Genomic DNA, 19,739 nt, shown 5'->3' on the forward strand with positions numbered 1-19,739 from the left:
TTTTTTCTTATCTCAACCTGCAATCTTTTCCTTTTGTGCCTCCAATTCTCCTCACTAGCCTGTCACAGGGGAGAGGGAGGAAGCAGTGAATGAACAGTGCATGGGGAACACCAACCATAAACCACAATAGCTTTATTTGGCGCTCAATGGGGTACAATTGGTTGAGATAATCAGATCTGACCAGAGCGGTTTGAAACAAATTTGATTGAAGTATTTGTTGTACTGGGCAGGGAGTCAATGGTCACAATGTTCTCTGGTCTGTCCACACGGTTGTGGCACCTAACCCTGTACAGATATTCCTGTATACACCCTGTGCACCCACCATGGTATTTTTTTCATAGCAGGGAGAGTGAGGGTTCAGGACTGCTGTGTTGCTGTATTGTGGGAGAACAGTTTATGACACGTGGGACAATGAGGGTCATTTGGGATGTGTGTTCAGTAATGCTCTTTTACCCTCCTTTAAGGTTTGTCTCTGGGAGTCCATTAAATTGTACCTATTCTGTAGAGAACAGGGGCATGTAATTTCCCCCAGCTTTTTATGTCCTTTGTCACTTTCAGGCCTATTAAACCAGCTTTTGAGAATTTTGTCTTTCCTTTGGTTGTTAAGAAAAGCATGGTCTTGTTGCTATGTCTCTTGAGTACAGTCTGTACCACGTTTAGAGTCAGTGTGGCCCACACCATGTTAAGAATCCGGAGAGACACTTCTAAGGAGAGCTGCTCCACAGGTTGAGTTGTCACAAGTGGCATGGAATGCTGGAGAACATAGGCCAGTTGTGGGCAAAATTCTCTGCTTTGATGGTTTGGAAGTTCACCCCTGAACAACTACAGGATCCTGATAAAGCAACAGTATATTTTCAAGGAGGACGGTGTGACATCTCCAGAGGGGAGGAAATCATTGCAGTGTGCTGGGCACTGGCTATTCTCTACCAGACATAGCTCAGTAGTAGACAGTCCCTCAGGGAGAACAGGAGGAAAACAAACAGGCACGGAGACCACTCAAACAGCAGCTGAACCATAGGATGAATCTATGCCAGGAGCAGTTGCCCTACACATAACAAGAAATCCAAGATCTAATCAATTCAGTTACTGAGGGATGAAGAGGAAGTAGAACCCTCACAATAGCAGGAAGAGAAGGGCCAAAAATAATTACCCAATCCCTATCCCTGAGTGAGTTGTGAGATATGCAGGAAGATTTCAGCTGCCAGTCAAATGACCTCCTGGTGATCTAGCTGCTCCAATGCTGGGGTATCATGGCCCATGATATGAAACTAGATGGCAGTGAAGCCAAGCAACTGGGATCCCTGTCCTGGGACATGGGCATTGAAAAGGGAATTGGGAAGAAGACAAACTCTCAGCCTCTGGAGGTGACTCATGTCATGGAGGAGGGAAGGTATTGTCTTCAAGGACAATCTAGTAGTGCACTCCAGCACATAGAATGCCATGGGAAAAGGTATCCAGTATGTGAATCAGATGTGCTGGCAGTAATCTACAGAGATTCAAATAACAAGCAGTCTCTTGCAGATTCAGATCAGGTCCACTGCACACACAGTCCATGTGGCAGAAGTTTGTAGAGACCATGCCACTGTCATACTGGTATTAGTGTCCAGAGAAGGAGAAACAAACTGTACTTCATGACTACCCAACTCCAGCAATATGAAGATCATCTTGACCCACACCTTGGCTATGGAGACTGTCCAAGACTTTGGACAGACTTGAAAAAGTCAGTGAGGAAATGTCCCATGCCCTGCCAGTACAGACCAAAGTCTCTGCTATTTGGAGCAAGCACTCCCCTGCTCGAGAGAGAAGACACACAAAAGGCAACCTGTGTTTTTTTCTGTGAGCAAAACAGAGGACACGAGGAAGTGACACGAGGGATGGAAAAATCTACCTATGCTCTAGCAGTATGGGTATGTGAGTTGAATGCTTGGAAGAACAACAGGAAATTCTTCACAGACAAATGCCACTTCAGTTTTCAGTGCAACAAGTCTCAGACAGAAGAGGTGATGTTACTTCTGATCCTCTAGAAGGGACCTCCAGTTCATACTTACAAGGAGTGAGCAATGAGAACTATGACCAGGACTAAAGGGGCCCTGCCCCCAACCAGACAGGGGAAAGGGACAATCAGATCTATTGGCTCAATGGATTCTATCATTGGATCCAATGGCCTGGCACATCAGACCCACAAGAGTACAAGGCTTTAGTTGACACCAGCACACAACGAACCCTGATGCCATCAAGATACATAGGGGCAGAATCCATCTGGATTTCTGGGGTGACAGGGGTATCTAAACAGCTGACTGTACTGGAAGCTAAGTGAATGTGGCTGGGAATGAATGGCAAAACTACCCCACTGTGACTGACCCAGACGCACCACACATCCTTGGCATACATTACTTCAGGAGAGGGTATTTTAAGGACCCAAAAGGACATTGCTGGGCATTTGGGACAGATATTCTAGCGACAGAGGAAATTAGACAGCTTATACCTTGCCTGGTCTGTTAGTGGATCCTTCTGTCCTGGGAGGGTCCCAGCTGTTCTTCAGCTGAGAGCTGAAGAACAACAGGTACCCAATTACTACCACAACAGTCACTGTCAACAATACCACTGAGACTCCCTAGCATAAAATAATTTGTGAGCTGGGGAGCCAGGGAATGACAGCAAGACTCACTCATACCTGAATAGCCCATATGGCAGGTGTGTAAGTTCAATGGAGACTGGAGACTGACAAGTGGGCTATCATGGCCTGAATGAAGTCCCACCAACACTAAATGCTTCTGTGCTAGACATGTTTGAACTTCGGTATGAACTGGAGTTCAAGGCAGGGAAGTCGTGCTGCTATTGACATTGCCAATACATATTTCTCTATTTCTCTGGCAGGAGAGTGCAGGCCACAGTTTGCCTTCACCTGAGGAGCATGCAGTACTCTTGGAACCCACTGTCTCAAGGGTGCAAACACAGCTCCACCATTTGCCATGGACAGATCCAGAATGCACTGGTAAAGGGTGACGCTCCAGAACATTTGCAGTACATTAATGACATCACTGTATGGGGGAATAAAGGAGAGGAACTTTTTGAGAAAAAGGAGAAGATAATTCAAATCCTCCAGAAGGCAAATTTTGCCATAAAGCAAAGTACGGTCAAGGGGACCCATACAGGAAATTCAGTTTTTAGGAGTAAAATGGCAAGATGGACATCAGAGTCCAATAGATGTGGTCAACAAAATAGCAGCCATGTCCCCACCAATGAGCAAACAGCAAGCACAAGCTTTCCTAGGTGCTGTGGGTTTTTGGAGAATGCATATTCTAGATTACAGACAGGTTGTCAGGCCTCTCTATCATGTGACACAGAAGAACAGTTTGAAGTGGGGTCCTGAACAATAGACTTTTAAACAAAACAGGATCATGCAGTTGTCCTTAGGCCAGTCAAGACAAAAGATATGAAAAATGTGCTCCACATTGCAGTCAGGAAGAATGGTCCTTCCTGGAGTCTCTGGTAAAAAGCACTCGGGGAGACTCGGGGAGACTCAAGGACAACCCCTGGAGTTCTGGAGTCAGGATACAAAGACTTGAGGCCTACTACATCCCAACTGAAAAAAAGGTACTGGCAACTTATGAAGGGCTTCAAGCTGCTTCAGTTGTGATCAGCACCAAAGTACAGCTACTCCTGGCATCCTGACTGCTGCTGCGGGCCTGGATGTACAAGGGAGAAGTCCCTTCCACACCTGATGCCACTGATGCTACCTGGAGCAAGTGGGTTATGCTGGTTACACAGCAAACTCAAACAGGAAGCCCAAATCACCTTTGGATCCTGGAAGTCATCACTCACTGTCCCAAAGATGAAAATTTCGAAGGAGGAGGAAAAAATGACATGTGCTGAGTAGACCATACCATATAATCAGCTACTACCAAATGAAAAGTGATAGTCTCTTCACTGATGGTTCCTGCTGTATTGTAGGGACACCCTGAAAATGGAAATCTGCAGGACTCCTACAAAGTAAGCCACAGAAGCTACTAATGGACAAGGTGGATCAAGTCAGGCTGCACAGGTGAAAATCATCCAGCTGGCTTTAGATATCACTGAATGAGACAAAATGGCTAACGCTCTACCTCTACAATGAGTCATGCACAGTCACAAATGCTCTGGTGGCTGGACTGATGGAAAAAGACCAATTGGCACTGGAGAGGGAAAACCATCTGGGGTGCTGTACATGATTGCTTGGGTAGGGAAGCTGACTGTAAAAGTCTGTCATGCAGGTGCTCTCTGTACCCGAGAGTTGGTCTACTGAAGAATACTGCAACAATAGAGGGGTGGACCAAGCTGCCAAGCTTAAAGGGTCTCAGATGCATATGGACTGGCAACATAAGGCTGAATTATTTATTTCTGACTCAGTGGTCTCATGGCACCTCACATCATCAGGAAAGAGATGCAACATACTGACAGGCTCACGACTGAGGGCTGGATTTAACCATGGACAGTATCTCACAGGTTTTCCACAACTACTAACGCCACACCCAATCGAGCAGACCACGCGGGTAAAGCCCCTGCTGTACAGTGGTGAAAAGCACAGGGAAGCCTGGCAGATTGATTATATCCCACTTCCACAAATCCACCACGGCAAGCTCTACATGCATACAATGATAGGAACAACCACTGGATAGCTGGAGACATACCCTGTGTCTCACACCACTGCCTGGAACAACACTTCGGGCCTTGAAAAGCAAGTCCTGTAGCAGCATGGTACCCTGAAAGAACTGAATCAGCCTCATTTCAAAAACAGCCTCATAGACACCTAGGCCACACTACTGAGTGGGTATATAATACTCCCTATCACACACTAGCCTCTGAAAAAACTGAACTGTACAACAGACTGTTAAAAACCACATTAAAAGCAGTAAGTGGCAGGACCTTTAAACAATGGGAGATAAATTAAGCAAAGGCTACCTAGTTAGTTAACACTGGAAGCTCCACCAAGCGAGAAAGCCCTGTCCAAACAAAGCTTTCACAGAAAGGGATTAAGTCCCTGTGGTGCATATGAAGAATGTATTAGGGAAGACAGTTTGAACTAGTCCTTCCTCAAGCAAAGGCAACACCCATCCACAGGGGTAGGCAAATCCATCTGTGTTTTTGCCCAATGACCTGGCTGCACATGGTGGGTAATGCAGAGAGATAGGGAAACACTATGTGTACCTCAAGGGGATTTGATTATATTGTGAGAACAGTCTGTAATGCTGAATTTTAAAAACACTGGCTGCTGAATGACACTGTCACTGTATGCTGTAAGTATGTCACTATATGTATACTGTGGACAATATAGACTGCTTCAGATGTACTAATCAGGAGATTCTGATACATCTTGCAATTAGCTGGGAGCACACCAGTTGGAAGGTGTAGGATCTGGGCATGATGTAGGTGGTATAGAATAATGGGTGGATAACATCCTGGATCTGGCCAGCATAGGGCTAATTTCTGGAGCAGCCAGGAAGGGCAGTTATTTTGTACCATCTCACTTCACTGCCAGGGCTGGAGAAGGGAATCTGTCTCCAGTCTGAGAAGGTGGCAGCATCTCCCATATTGCGATTCCCCCATGGTGAGCTTTTATTCGCATGTGAATTTTTCACCCTTTTAATAATATTGTTGCTTTTACTATTCATTTCTTATTTCATTGCTGTTTCCAGTAAATTGTTCTCATCTCAACCCATGATCTTTACTTGTTCTCCACAAAGGGAAACTCCTCTGTGATGGAAACTCACATGTTAAAAATATAGACTACAAATTAGTTGTATATAATTGCAATTTTCATCAGCTTAATTTAAACCCATCTATCTTACTTCATGGCTTAGACGGATACTAAATCCTAGAATTTCTGCCAACAAAACAAAGCCTCCAAATATCTTCACATCCATTTCTGAATAATGTAGCTACAAAGTTTAAAACCTTGTTTAATTTTTGATGCTGTACAGAGCCTGCAAGTTTTGCCTTTTGAAGTTAATTTAACTAGCCAGAACTCCTCAAGATGAAATCTTTGTCTGACCAAAAACCCTCAGGTATCACTCACTAGGGTGTACGGATTTCCCCTGCTTTTTCCACAAATAGAAGCAGAAACTCCTCACTCCATTCGTCTCCTCCTAATTTCTTTTTCTGTTTCATTTTTATTTTGCCAAAGAATTAAGTTTACTTTCCAACATCTAAACACTATTTTTAGTTTATTAGAATTTTAAAAAATGCCTATTAATAATATAAGCCTGTGGTTCTTAAGTGCACTTGAAGCCCTCAAACATCATGAAACACAGTCAAGATGAATATAGCATGCCGAGAAAAGTTAAACACCTCCACAAATTTAAATCCTGTAGTTTAACAATTCTGATACACAGGTCCCTACACCTGTGTCAACATCAATTCATGTTCCTTGACAAGCAATCTACTCTACTATTGCAGAATAAGGATTTGGATTACATGGCAGTCATTCATAAACCTAACCTGAACCATTAAGCATCAGACTAATTTTGAAATGACAACTGGAATTCTACTAATGAAAAATGCAAATTAATCCACATCTTATAAAAAAAATTTTTGTAACAACTTAAGACTTTTGCAGGCTTTACACCACAGACTATGGCTGATGAAGTAGAACAGGGCAAGGCTGCAGTCTCTTCATTGTCAACATCAATTTCAAAACAAATGCTATGCAAATTACTCTAACCTCACCTAAAATTTCAGCTTTTATCATGGAAGTCCCAAGAAAAGCTTTTTAAATAATAAAAAAACAGAATAAAAACTAAAACTAGAACACATCTTGCTGTGATCTCTTCAAGTTGTAAGAACTTCATTAAACAAAATTTGTTTTATCTCTTCCTCTGAATAACTAAAAAAAGAGAAGAAAATTAGATAATTTTTTTAATTACTTTCTGTGATTTTAAAAATATGATTTGGCACCAATTTTTCCATTATAAGCCATGCACAATAAAGCCTCAATATCTAGAGCTTTTAAAAAAAATTTAAAAATCCATTCACTTTGTGGCAATAATGTGAAAACACAGTTTGCTTTCTGACAATTATGCAAACAAGTTTATCAGACACAGCCTACATACAGACCTGTATTATAGAACTAAACACCTTTCTGGACCATCAACTTCATTCACATGGAAAAAAAAATGACCAAAAATAAAGCCATAAAAAAAACCCAAACAAAACCTCACAAAATACCCCAAAACAAAACAAAACAAAAACCCAAAAAAAACCCCCAAAAAACCCAAAACCAACAAAGAAAACCAAAAAACCCCAACCCCCCCCAAAAAAACAGAGGAAAACTAAGTAAGCAGATAGCAAAAAGAAATACCATTAGATTTGGAGATTAATTTAATGAGAAGAACTATTAATTGGTTTAATATTAAGAACTATTAATTGGTTTAATATTAAAACGGAGCAGGACAAAACCTTTTTATAATGAAAATAATTTTTGAAAACCACAATGGTTAGGGAAGACCTTTCTATTCATAACCCTCTCCACTGGGAGTATGACCCACAATCACATCTTTTGGACAAAAAGGAAAATCCAACTTATCAGTCAAAATTTCATATGAGAAGAACCAGTATGACATAACATGCAGTTTAAGTTTTGCAAAGAGGTTTGCCCAAGTTTTTGCTAAAGTAGAAACACCAGGTCAAGTCAGAATGGGAACATTCTGGTGTAATGCTTCCAAGCAGTGGGAAGTTTTTAATAACAGGGCCAAACGATCCTTTCAGAAAAAAACCAAAAAACAGATCATTTTCAGCAGTTCTGCCAAAATGATCTTTAGTTTTTTTCTAAGCATCCTTAGCTTTTCAGTTTGAGCCACTACATAAACATGCTACTGAATCTTGCCATCACCAATCTCTGCCCTTATGACAAGAATTTTTACTCCTAAGCAAACAGCTGATCTGCCAGGACTAACATTCTGAAAAGCAACCCTGAGCCCACAAGCTTGAATGCAAGAGGATGGAACTGGAAGCCTTCTGACTGTTCAGCTACTCTGCTTCAATGCAGAGGCTTGACACTGACAGTCCCACACCTCTGCTGTGCTGCTGCCACCCTGCTGTGTCTGCTGGAGTCCTGTGAGCACCTGTAATCTGCTTACTCTCCTCTCGACCAGGGTGTGCTGAGCTCATCGGGCACGAGTGTGACAGAGAAGTGGATGGGGAAAAAAGAACAAAACTGGGAAATAACTTTTTGTGAAGAAAGGTCTTTACTTCACAGCCCTCTTTCTGACAGCTAACATACTAGTACTCCTGGCATGACTAGCTTTAAATTAATGCTATATATTAGCTTATTCTTATTCTAATTTACAGCAACAAAGATTTACTTTTAATGACATGGAAATTACTGACTACTGTTGACTAGACAATTCCTAAATTAATAAAATGACCCTCTGAGTGTTCCTATAGCTTTTACCACTGATGCAATTTTTATCCCATTTAAAACAAAACAAATGCATCCTGAGTCCTTTGGAGTCAACTCTAAAACATTACCCAACCACTCTCTTGTGAGCTTGAGCTGTTACCTTTGCACTGCTAGCAACTATTAGGCACTTGTGCTCTCACAGTGTGCTCTCTGTGGGAGAAAAACCGCATAACAAAATTCTCAGAAATTTGTATATTTTCACCCTATAAACATCATCTCTGCTTCACTGATTAAAAAACTACTACCCAGAACAGCTAACAGAACTGCTTTATTTTCTGCTCACAATTAAGAATGATAACACATTTTTGGTGCTGAAGCACCTGGAGTGTACAGTCCACCAACTAAGCTCTCTGAGCGCTGACAGTCACATTTATCTGTTTTATGTAGTTCTGTTGTGATCTACTAAGGACTGCAAGCCATAACAAAAACACATAAATATTTAAAAGCAATACATTCTGTAAACACATTTGACCAAATGAAACTATAGTAACAATAGCAACTAGATTCTCAAAAATACTTAATTATCTAAATTACCAAAAAAAAAAAAAATTCCCTATTTCTCACATCTGGATTACTCCAGTCTTAAAATTGATTTTTCTTTGTATTTTACCTCTGCGGTCAAATGTAACAGCAATATTCAGCAAACAAGTATAAAGTATTGGAAGAAACTAACAGTCTCATGTAACTTTTTCTAACTGCCATATGAATTGAGTAATATACTTGAAACTACAAAACTCAGCCAAAGAAGATGCAACAATACCAGAAGCAATGTTAATAACTGTCCACTAAAGCTAGCAAGCGTTACAAGAAAACCACAAGGGTGAGAAAAGGAAAAGAAGCACCAGAGTCACAACCCACCCAGCATTGCACTGGCCAGCTTGCTGTGCTCTCATAAAAGTTTTAGAGTACTGCTGCACTAGAAACAGAAGTGCTGCCTTGATGGGACTTGAAGGAAAGGTGTGAGAAGCAGTATCCTACAGACAGACACACTATTAAGATATGAACAATACAACATTTCATTCTGAATTAGAAATAGGAAAATGTGATGTGCCCTATAGATAAAGCAGCCAAAAAGTAGGAAAAGCAACCCCACACTTTACCTGCATAAAGCACTCACAGTGAGCACAAACAGAAGCAGCAGATTCTGACTGGAACATTCAAACCAAAGGGTAGAGGTCAAATAGTTCCCCAGGAACTCTCCACTACTGCCAGCCATTCTACTGCTAACAGCTGAGCTATAGTTCAGCCAGGGATTTTATTCAATCTCCTTGTGGGACTACAACATACCCCTGCAGCAAAAGAGATTGAGCTGAAAAAAGCATTGTCGTTGGGTTTTATGTTTTTCTGTTGTTCTGCTGTTCAAAACTATTACTGCTTTAAAAAAAAAAAAAAATACACACTGAAATCAGGCCTATTAAAACAGTGGTACATATATGCTGGCATAAGGCAACCAGCAACACATTCACAAGAAGCAAGAATTGATTTAAGGAAGGACTACTGCACATATTATTCAGTCATCTGGACCAACCTATTTTTATAGGCAAAAAAATACAGTTTTACCTCTTTTTAGAAAGGGATGGCATAGTCAATGAACTGAAAAAGAAGATCAAAGGCTATTTGCTTTACTACTGTAAACATAAACCTCTCAAACTATTTTTCAGTTCTGCAAAGACTTTTAGAAGACTGTTTGAACTAAGTGTCTCAGGACAATTACTGTATTTTCAGTTTGTATAACAGCCACAAAAAATATTTTCTAAACTGCATATTTCTAGTACTGCAGGTTCACAGTCACTCCCAAGAGAATGAGTAACAGTAAATTATCCAAAGTACTGCTTCTCCCCTTTTCTAAAATTTAAATATATAAAATGCTATGGAAAATTTACTGGCTTAATTTCCTTTAAAAGACAGTCTGACATTCACCAGAAAGTCAGCTGAATGTACTGTTTGATGAGCTTTTATCATGACAGCAACTGCACTGAATTCTTCTGTTTCTGTACAAGAGGTAAAAAGCAACATGTAAAAACTTACATTTTCTAGAGTAAGAATTTCAAGCCCAACATTTACCTATTCTAATTCTTCAATTATTTGCTAACTTTCTGTAACTGACCCTTTCTGAAGCTCATCAAGTACAGTATTTGCTAACAATCAAGTGCCGTGAAACAGATCAATGAGGCATGATTATTACAGAGAATCTATTCATTTAACCCACACAAAATTAAAAAAACACCTACCTAAGAATACAGAAATTCAGTGAAATATTTAATATGGAACCATCCGTGGATTCTAACATAAGATTTACAGTATCAAGACTGCCCTGTGTGATTGTTTTCAATGTTATACCCTGCTGTACATTCTCAAATTAATGTTGTAAGAAATACTGAACTTTCTGCCAACATCTGTAGCAGTTGTCAGAATGGGAAGTTCCTTCAATTGCTTCATGAGTCATGTCTTCAATTAATGAAGATGTGCAGTAAAGCAGCAAAAGAATACCCCGTATGAAATCTGATCACACCAAATGGGAATCAAGAACATGCCAGAATTGAGTAATAATAAGAGAGGTTTAAAGTGCATTTAAATATAGAAATTGAAACTGAGTAGATATATTAAAGGAAAGAACACTTGACATGGATGTTTTGCACTGTAATGTGTACAAGTGCATCAAACTGCAATCAGAAAATAGAGGCTTAACTGAAGCAGGTAACAGCTGCACTCTGTACAAGAACCATGCTTGAACTAGTACACTTTACTTCGTGCTTTACTGTGTTGAATAGGAAAAGGCTTGCTGAAAATAACCTGTTCCTCTGTAGTTTACAGTCAGTATTAATGACCCAGGTTATGTAAAAATTGCACAAAGTGTCAAGAAAAAATGTAAAAAAATTCTTTACATGCACAATTGTACATGTATTTGTACATGCACAAATGACAGTACTTATCAGTGTATGCTATTGTTCAAATATTTTGTGTGGCCAGCTGTTCTTAAGTCTGTAGAAGTTGAAACTTTAATAAACGAAAGTGGAAGAGTCAAAAACAAACACAGAGCACAAGACTGGTGTCAGACCAGAGTCTGTTTTGGTCTTCTTTTTAAAATTATTTAACTAGGCCAACTTGCAAGTATGGACAGGGCAACAAGCCATCTTTCAAAAAAAAGAATTAAATTACATATTAATTATACAGTATTTTAAATTAAAACAAAACATGATTATCAAAAATTATTTTCTCCCTCCTAAAGTCCTCAAAACAGAATTTTCTTACACAACACCACTCTGAAAACACAACTACACCAATGTAACACACTATCATTAATGACACACATCTCATTCTCACAATCTTTTTGAGCTCCTCATCCCTAATAATGAAGTAAATCTAACTAAAAGACAGGGGTCTGAAAGGTCATAAACAACCCACAGTGAAGTCATGATCTTCACTTGACTGTAACTGTATCTACCAGGTATTACCAGATAACAGAAATACATACTATCAGATTTAGAACTGAAGATCCAATATTTCTCAAGATACAGATCAAAACAGATTAGCTCTTACAAAAATGTAGAAAACTCTCACTGTCTGTAAGAACTGTGCTTGTGTTGATTGATAGGTTTGACACTGGCATTCCAAACAGTAACAGAAGTTCATAAAACATAATGGTCCAAAATGACTTTCAAACTGTGTAACTACATAAAAACTCAAATAAATGGCAAAGATCCAAAACAACAAGGAAGAAGACAAGAATTAAAATATGTTCTATAAAAATACATCTTTCAAATTATCATTTGAAATGTTAATTTGCAGAATAAGGCCATAAATAGTAAATATCACAGTGTCAATTTGAAATTGTGTAAAATACAGCAAATTGAGTTTGGGGGAAAGTAAACACATCAAAACAGTAATCAGGTTCTAAGCACACACAATCAAACAGGAAAAAATATTTAAATTCTAGCATTAACATACTTTGAACAAGCAATGTAATGCAATGCACCATCTAGAATACTAGAGGGAATTTCATTAGACATACCTTTTCTCTCTGTTTTCTGTGCAGGGATGGAAGATGCGGATGCAGACAGTTTTGATAAAGTGGATGCTCCATTAGCATCAAAGGATTTCTTTGGCTGGTGATCAGATTGTAGAGAAAATGGACTAGGAGGAACAGTGCTTGGGGTAGCAGTTGGATGAACCACTGTTTTGATGGGATGCTGAACTGGAGTAGAACTACTGTGAGTCTCTGCTCTTGGCAGTCTGTAGTCTCTGTCATTGTGCCTGCTCGTTTGAGATAAAATATTCTGTGGGAGCATACTGCTGGTGTCACTGGAATGCTTGTCTTCCACTTTTTTCAGGATTCCCCAAGTGATGTTGCAATTAACAAAAAAAAAAAAAGATTAAATTAGAAACAAGTCTAAGATTGTAGTAACTGATTAATACAGCTGCACACCAACAACTAGAGCTGACTGAACTTCTTGTGATTAAAAAAAGCTTCAAGTAGATCAGTATCAAAAAAGGCAAAATTTAATTCTACTCACTGACAAAATGCATTTTCTCTGACCTTTGCTTGATTTAGAGCTCCAGTTAAGCACTGTGTTTTGATGAAAGGCTGCTTTATAACCAGTGTTACAGTCAAGTTACCTTTTTAAGTCTCCTAAAAAGATCTAAATCAAGATCTATTATTTCCATCTTGTATTTAGTGTGAAGAGATAATTTATGCTCTTTTTCTTTTGTTCATCAGAACCCCTGAACATCAAGTATAATTTATTAGTTTCACATTCTAGCCTTCAAAGAATTCCTCTCCATGTCACTTGACTACTACTACAACAAGCTTACTTACAATTAATTCAAGACATTTATATATATTAAATGAATGACTCATCTGCACTGGTCACATGATCACAGACTTTAAAATATGCAACTCAGTAACATACCAAGTAAACCGAGGGTAAAGTAATTCTTTTACAGATTCTTACATTTTCACCTGTCACAAAACAAATACTCACTGCATTATGCATGACTGCTATCTTTTTGCAGCATCCAGTATATTTTAGCATATGCTGAAGTTCCAGCGTACACAGAAAAATACCTCTTTATACATCTCCACCTTGTCAAATCCCAAGAGCGTGGGTGAAGAATAATACTTTGGTTTCTGCTTTTAACTACCCTGAGAACTATGCTACAAATTTATCCAAACTACATCAGCATATAGACAGAACCTCATAGTACAACTATTTTCCAGAAGAAAACTGACAAATATTAAAGCTAGGTATCAGGACAAAAATCTCCAAGTCACAGAAATTACAGACCAGGGAAGATTTTGCTAGGAGTATTGGCGAGGCAAAAATATGCTCTCAATAACACACACAAAAAAGCCTCTGAAACCTCTGATATCAAAATCCATTGAATTAGGTTATTATTTTTAGATGTGAAATCTTTATTTTTAAGGTAAGAATATGACATTAACAGGTCTCAATGATCACAACAGTCCAACTAAACCACAGATTATTCAAGTTGTTTGAGTAACTACCCATGAAGATAATTAAACTCGACAGTAAAAGCCACAAAAAGGAGGAGAACCATGAAAAGCATTAAGGAAATGTTGCACTAGTAAAGGTATTTAAAGAAACCACATTTGGGAGAGCTCTCCACTTTGGCTTTTATATATGAAAAAGTGAGAAAAAGAGCCAAGTAAAGGGATTTTTTAGTTTTTGAAGTTTGGAAAAGAAAATAGTAATGTAAACAAGGCAAGAATATATTGCTGTAAAAAAACCCACATACTTCCACTGGCAAACCCACTGGCAGCTGTCGCCTGCATCACCTCTCTTCTGTAATCCCTATCTTTTGGAAAACTGTTAACTGACATTTTGCTTGCTTCTTTTTGTCTCTGCTCTCTGAAGAAAAGAAAACAAAAGTTAGGTAAAAACTTACATTATCTAATAATAAAACAGTTTTGTTAAGTTACATGAGATGAATTAAACTCTTAAGAGCTTGCTGCTACAGGTGAGGTTAGCAAACTCCAGCCACTGTTTCCTTCCATCCATGCTTGTTGAAGCCCATAATATACCAGTTCAGCTCACTAATCTTGTCCAAATAAAAAACCATCCCAAAACAAAACATGAAAAACAACACTCACCCATAAAACCAAAACAAAAATCCAGCCAAAACAAACAGATAGACCCCAAAACAAAACAAAAACCAAACCAACAAACCAACCAACCAACAAAACCCTCCCAACAACAACGCCATCACCACCCAAGAAAACATCCCCACACAAATCAACCATACTTCACTCTCACGATTCTGGATTGTCAAGGGATAGAAGAGGCACCAGAGGCCATGGTAAGGGTAGGAACAGAGCAGACTTAGAGTACAATCTTTTATAGCAGTAATATATTAGATAAGCTCAAGTGCTCTGGAATGTGCTTAAGAATATTTGTTCTTTATATAATTAAAACAAATACAAACATATACCTTTCCAGCCACTCTTTTGGTTTTTCCCATTGTGAAACTTCTGTTCGGCAGTTGTAGTAGTACTTTTTGCCTGAAGAGCTGATGTGTTCAGACCAATCATCCGCAGAATCAAAAGCCTTTAAAATACAAACAGTGTTGAACAAAAGACTACTTGAGAGTTTTGATATACAAATTTAACAGCTTTCACTGTTTTTAAAACTACATGGCACCTTTTATGTACCCATATCATTGCTTTCCACCACCTCTAAATACCCGTTTCATTGACAGCTTGAACATATGACCAGTGTCCTGTTGCATTTTGCAATAGTTTCCTCTGGTTTATTCCCATCAAACCCCTTAACAAAATCTAACAGTCCATTTAGTGGGATATAGTAAGATCAATACTGATAACATTAGTTTCTTTTACCTTACAACATACTCAGAATTATTATCTACCCAAAATTTTTCCACCGATCACAAATTAACCAATTTAGGTTTCAGGCAATTTTTTACAAACACCATGCTGACTACTAAAACTTTGATACTGAAGTAACTAAAATTCACAATATGTAATGCACTTCAAACAAGCAAAATCACAGTGTGTTCTCCAGATTTACCGCAAAGTTAATGGAAAATATTTCTGTATCTATGTCATTTAAATAATCTAATATTTTAAAATGAATGACAGGTAACTCAAAGTTCTAATGATTACCAATTAGAATAGTTTTAAAACATATAACAACTGCAGGTTGGGTTTGCAGAGTGTTTATAAAATAAAGACTGATGTTGGAAAACTCAAGCACAGTGTACATGCTGCCTGTCTTAGACAAAATTATGAAAATATGGTGCGTATGAACAGGGCAATTCATTGATAAAAATCAATCACAAATACTCACTGCATCAGAAGTTTTGCTTGGATTATTGCTGGGATTAGAAGAATGGGAATTTGAACTATGAAGAGTACTGTGGTTGTGTGAATTTTCTTGTGGAGAGTAACTGGTCCCTGAAAGAAAAGAGGAAGACTATTCACCATGTATGATTTCAAAGTAATCAACCATCTGCATTCTAAGGAGGTCGACGGGCAAAAAGAGGGAAAGGGAGAAGGAAAGTTGTCCAAAACCTGGATCACAGCCAGGTGAACCATAGGTCAGATGCAGAAGTATTTCAAGAGACCACATGCATATTTCTTTTTCACATAGGAAAAAACTCACTCTGATTCAATAATTAGAGTAATGCAGTATGTCCCTTCACTGGTCTAACTCTTAAACTTTATTACATTACTAGCAAACAAACAGCCTTTAAAATTTTGATACTCTTAAGAGTCCTAACATGACAATTCAGAAATTAACAGACATTTTATCCTCAACGTTATATCCAAAAATTGAAATAGGCTTATCAACAGCCTTCATGGTTAGATGCATAAAACCAGGTTTTAAGTTTACTGAAGCAATTTTGTTTTCTTAAAACTGTTTTTTTTTCTTTTGAGACTACTTGTTATGAGTTCTAGACAACTATTTCTGTTTATGCATACTGAGTAGACTAAAATTTCCTGCACCTCAGTCTTTGCAATAAAGGTACTGACATCTAGAACACCAAAAGCAGCACATCCCAAATGGCCACTTGCTTCTGGCCTCCCTACCAACTACTCTTCAAGGCAACTTGGTTTTCCTCAATGTGAAAACACTTGAGCAGCTGAAATGAGAAAGGAGATAATTCTCAACATCTTTATATCTGTATTTGTGCCTAAGCTCAAGTCACCTGAAAAGTTCCATCTACAATTAAAGAAGGACAAACATTCTACGCTGCAACCTTCTTTTAAATTTCCTGCTCTTAAGGCCTCCCATTCCTCTAAAATTTCTAAGCAAGTAAACTCTTCCATTGTCCTTGATGGGATCTTTTAAAAGTTCCAAATGTTCACATAAATCACACCAAACTAAGAAAAGTAATTTTCTTACACATTCCAGGGGAAAACCAAGATATTGCAAATATAACACTCACCTAGCTTTTATTTTCCCTACTGAGAAATTTCTCAATACCCAGGGGGTATTACATGAACATGAAGTACCACTAGCTTCACAAGCTCTATAGTAATCTAGTATTCATAGTAAATAAGAAGTCAAAGTGATTCGAAAATGGCAAAGCCTTTATCTTATGGGCAATTACAGTAAAGAACAGTAAAGGACTGATAGGCAGGAGTGAATGGAGTCATAAAAAACCAATTGTTTCAAAGTCTTCAGAGAGCTACACACACAGAACATAACTAAATGACACAGTATAGTGCAAAATGAGAGCCATTATAATGCAAATTCTGTCTTCTGAGGCATCTAACTACACAAGTGGTGACAAAATTGCTATTTCAAACTTCTTTCTCCCCACCTTTAACCCTGCAGGTTAGAAAGACAGTCCATCACAAAAACAAAAAGAGGTACACCACCACCAAACTATTTAGTACCCTACAAAGGCTGAAGGTCAATTTGCACAAACATGAGTTACTGCAACCTCAACCAGCACTACCCCAAAAGCTTTCCCTACACTATGTTGGCTAAAACTATATGCTATTTTCTGTAAAGATGTAAGGAGAAAAAAATAAGGAAAACAGACTAAGTCTCACACTTAAATACAGTTTTTCAAAAGCTAGTCCATAATCCTACACCAAAAGTATCTTGCATGCTCAGAGACAGACAGAATGACTTAGTATGGGGCAAGTTAGGCTTGTCAAAGCAATACTTATAACCATGACACACTTGTGATGCACGTGCCTAACAACAACAAAACCCCATTTATAGATGCATTTGATTTCCCCCCCAAGATATAATTAGTATATCCTAATTACAAGGCTGTACTCCTCAGTAACACCAACAGTCTCAATTTTTTTTTAGACACTGATCATGTAGTGAAATAGCTGTTTAATATTTTTGTATTAGCCATTCTTTTAGTCTTTATTTACTATATTCTTCTGAGGTAAAAATCATTAAAATTTCTTAATGTATTTTTGTAGGTTGTTCAACACAGACATATCTAAATTAATTTCTTCTAAGAGGTAAAATCACCTCCCTTTTTCAAGGGAAAAAATGAGATGAGAATTTACCAGATGGCTTTGTTTGAACAGGCCCTTCAAAACATTAGAATGCACATCAATGCATTTAATTTACCATAATCCTGTACCACAGTTGCAGTATCACTACGTTTTGGTCAGCATGCTCAAGATGTACATGGTGATTTTTAAATACTGTAGTGGCCTAAATACACCACCACTGTGATTCTAATCCAACAGGCATTTCCCAAACATGAGAAAGAGCCAACCACACACCTATTATACCAATAAAATATTGTGAAGCCAATTCTATCTAGCACATAAACAAACCCCTCAAAGTCACTGTGCAGACTTTGAAACCCCACATGGTATATCAGCTCAGCAGCATGCCCCCATTTCCCACTGTGCCCAGCCCCGGTACTGAGCCACCAAGCACTCTGCAGGAGTATCAGAGCAGCTGCAGCAAGTCACACCCACCTCCAGCTGGCCCCGATAGGCAAACACTTCTATGCAGCAGTTTCTTCCAAAGGGGCCCCTGGGCGTCTCAGAGCTGCAGCCCTCCCAGACTGCCCCTACATGCTCCATCCATCAGGAATCCTGTCCTACCTGAGCTGGCCTCAGCTGCATAAAAACTCATCATGGCTCTTCCAGCAATGCCGACTGCCTCCTGTCGCCAGGACAAGCAACGTGGGCATTTACAGGGCCAGCCATAAATGCATGCTGATGGTGCAGGGTAATTACAGGTGTGGCTTCACCACCCAGACCTCCATCCTGTTTTACACATAATACCACTTTATATTTGGATCTGTACCCAAACTTCAGGAATGAGCATACAAAAGGACTGCTGAACTGCTATTTGCTGTTGGAAAGCTTACAAGACCAAAGCAGACGATACTCTGGAGAACAAGAATTTTAGGCACTTCAAACAAGTTAAGGGCTTAAAGATTGTATGTACACATGACAACCATATTACCAAATTACCTTTTTACACTGAGGCAGAAAGGTTTTAGTGGTTAAATCCATGCACAGCTGTCACCTAAGAATCTGACAGTCTAGCCAAGCAAGCAGCGCCAGCTCAAGTTGTCTGAGGAAGTTTTTGAAGATGTTTAAAGGCCAGAAAGCAAACAACAAGGAGAGGTCTACCTCTAAAAAAAGGGGGTTCCCCTCACTTGAATGATCATTTTCAAGGCCTAACTACCTGAGCCATTTTAAGGCAGCTGTGACTAGCCACCAGCTCTGCATCTCCCAGCTGCATGCCTGGCAAAGCAGATCATGAGAACAAGATCACCAGGACTAGTCCATACCCAGAAACAGGCCTGATAAGGTAGACAGCATACTACTGTCCCTTGAGACAGTTCCTCATGGCAACTTCTCACCTCTTCCTCTTACAATTAGACCTTCCTTACTAGCTACACTTTCCTCAGGAAAGAGGAACAAAGACCTGGTTTTGTACTCCTTATTAGCATATTTTCAGATTTAGCAATTGCTGATAAATATCTTTGATGCACCATAAGGAAATTCATACTGTGTTATAAATACTCCAATTCAGTTTCAGAACTCCCCATGGAAATGTTTACTGCACAATCACAGTGAGTTTCCTCAGTTTAATCATTATTTTGAAAGCAGTTAAAGCTGGAAAGAGCTACTCCTAACTGGAAGATAGCCAACAAGGGCATCAGCCCTGCAGTTACATAAAACTGTAACGGTGCAACTGTGTGAGCAAGTCTTCCCTAGTGATTAACAAGTCATAGGGCAGGTCAGAGTCAAGGTTAAAATATCACAGCTATCTTCTATCCTTTCCAACAAAATCACATCTTCCTTATTAATGCATAACAATCA

General features: G+C 39.0%; 1 protein-coding gene across 5 annotated transcripts in view; it reads right to left on the reverse strand.

Annotated features, from left to right (window-relative positions):
* The window catches only part of WAC (WW domain containing adaptor with coiled-coil), a 58,201-nt gene that overhangs the window by 22,019 nt on the left and 16,443 nt on the right, over positions 1-19,739 (reverse strand). For all 5 annotated transcript variants that reach the window (XM_072925405.1, XM_072925406.1, XM_030264434.4 and 2 more), the window contains exons 4-7: positions 15,763-15,869; positions 14,888-15,003; positions 14,195-14,307; positions 12,450-12,758 (exon numbers count right to left, since the gene is read on the reverse strand). In XM_072925405.1, coding sequence (XP_072781506.1) covers positions 12,450-12,758; positions 14,195-14,307; positions 14,888-15,003; positions 15,763-15,869 — 645 coding nt within the window. The remainder of the gene's footprint in view (positions 1-12,449; positions 12,759-14,194; positions 14,308-14,887; positions 15,004-15,762; positions 15,870-19,739) is intronic.

The sequence above is a fragment of the Taeniopygia guttata genome, chromosome 2, assembly GCF_048771995.1.
Source record: "Taeniopygia guttata chromosome 2, bTaeGut7.mat, whole genome shotgun sequence".
Taxonomy (NCBI): Eukaryota; Metazoa; Chordata; class Aves; order Passeriformes; family Estrildidae; genus Taeniopygia; species Taeniopygia guttata.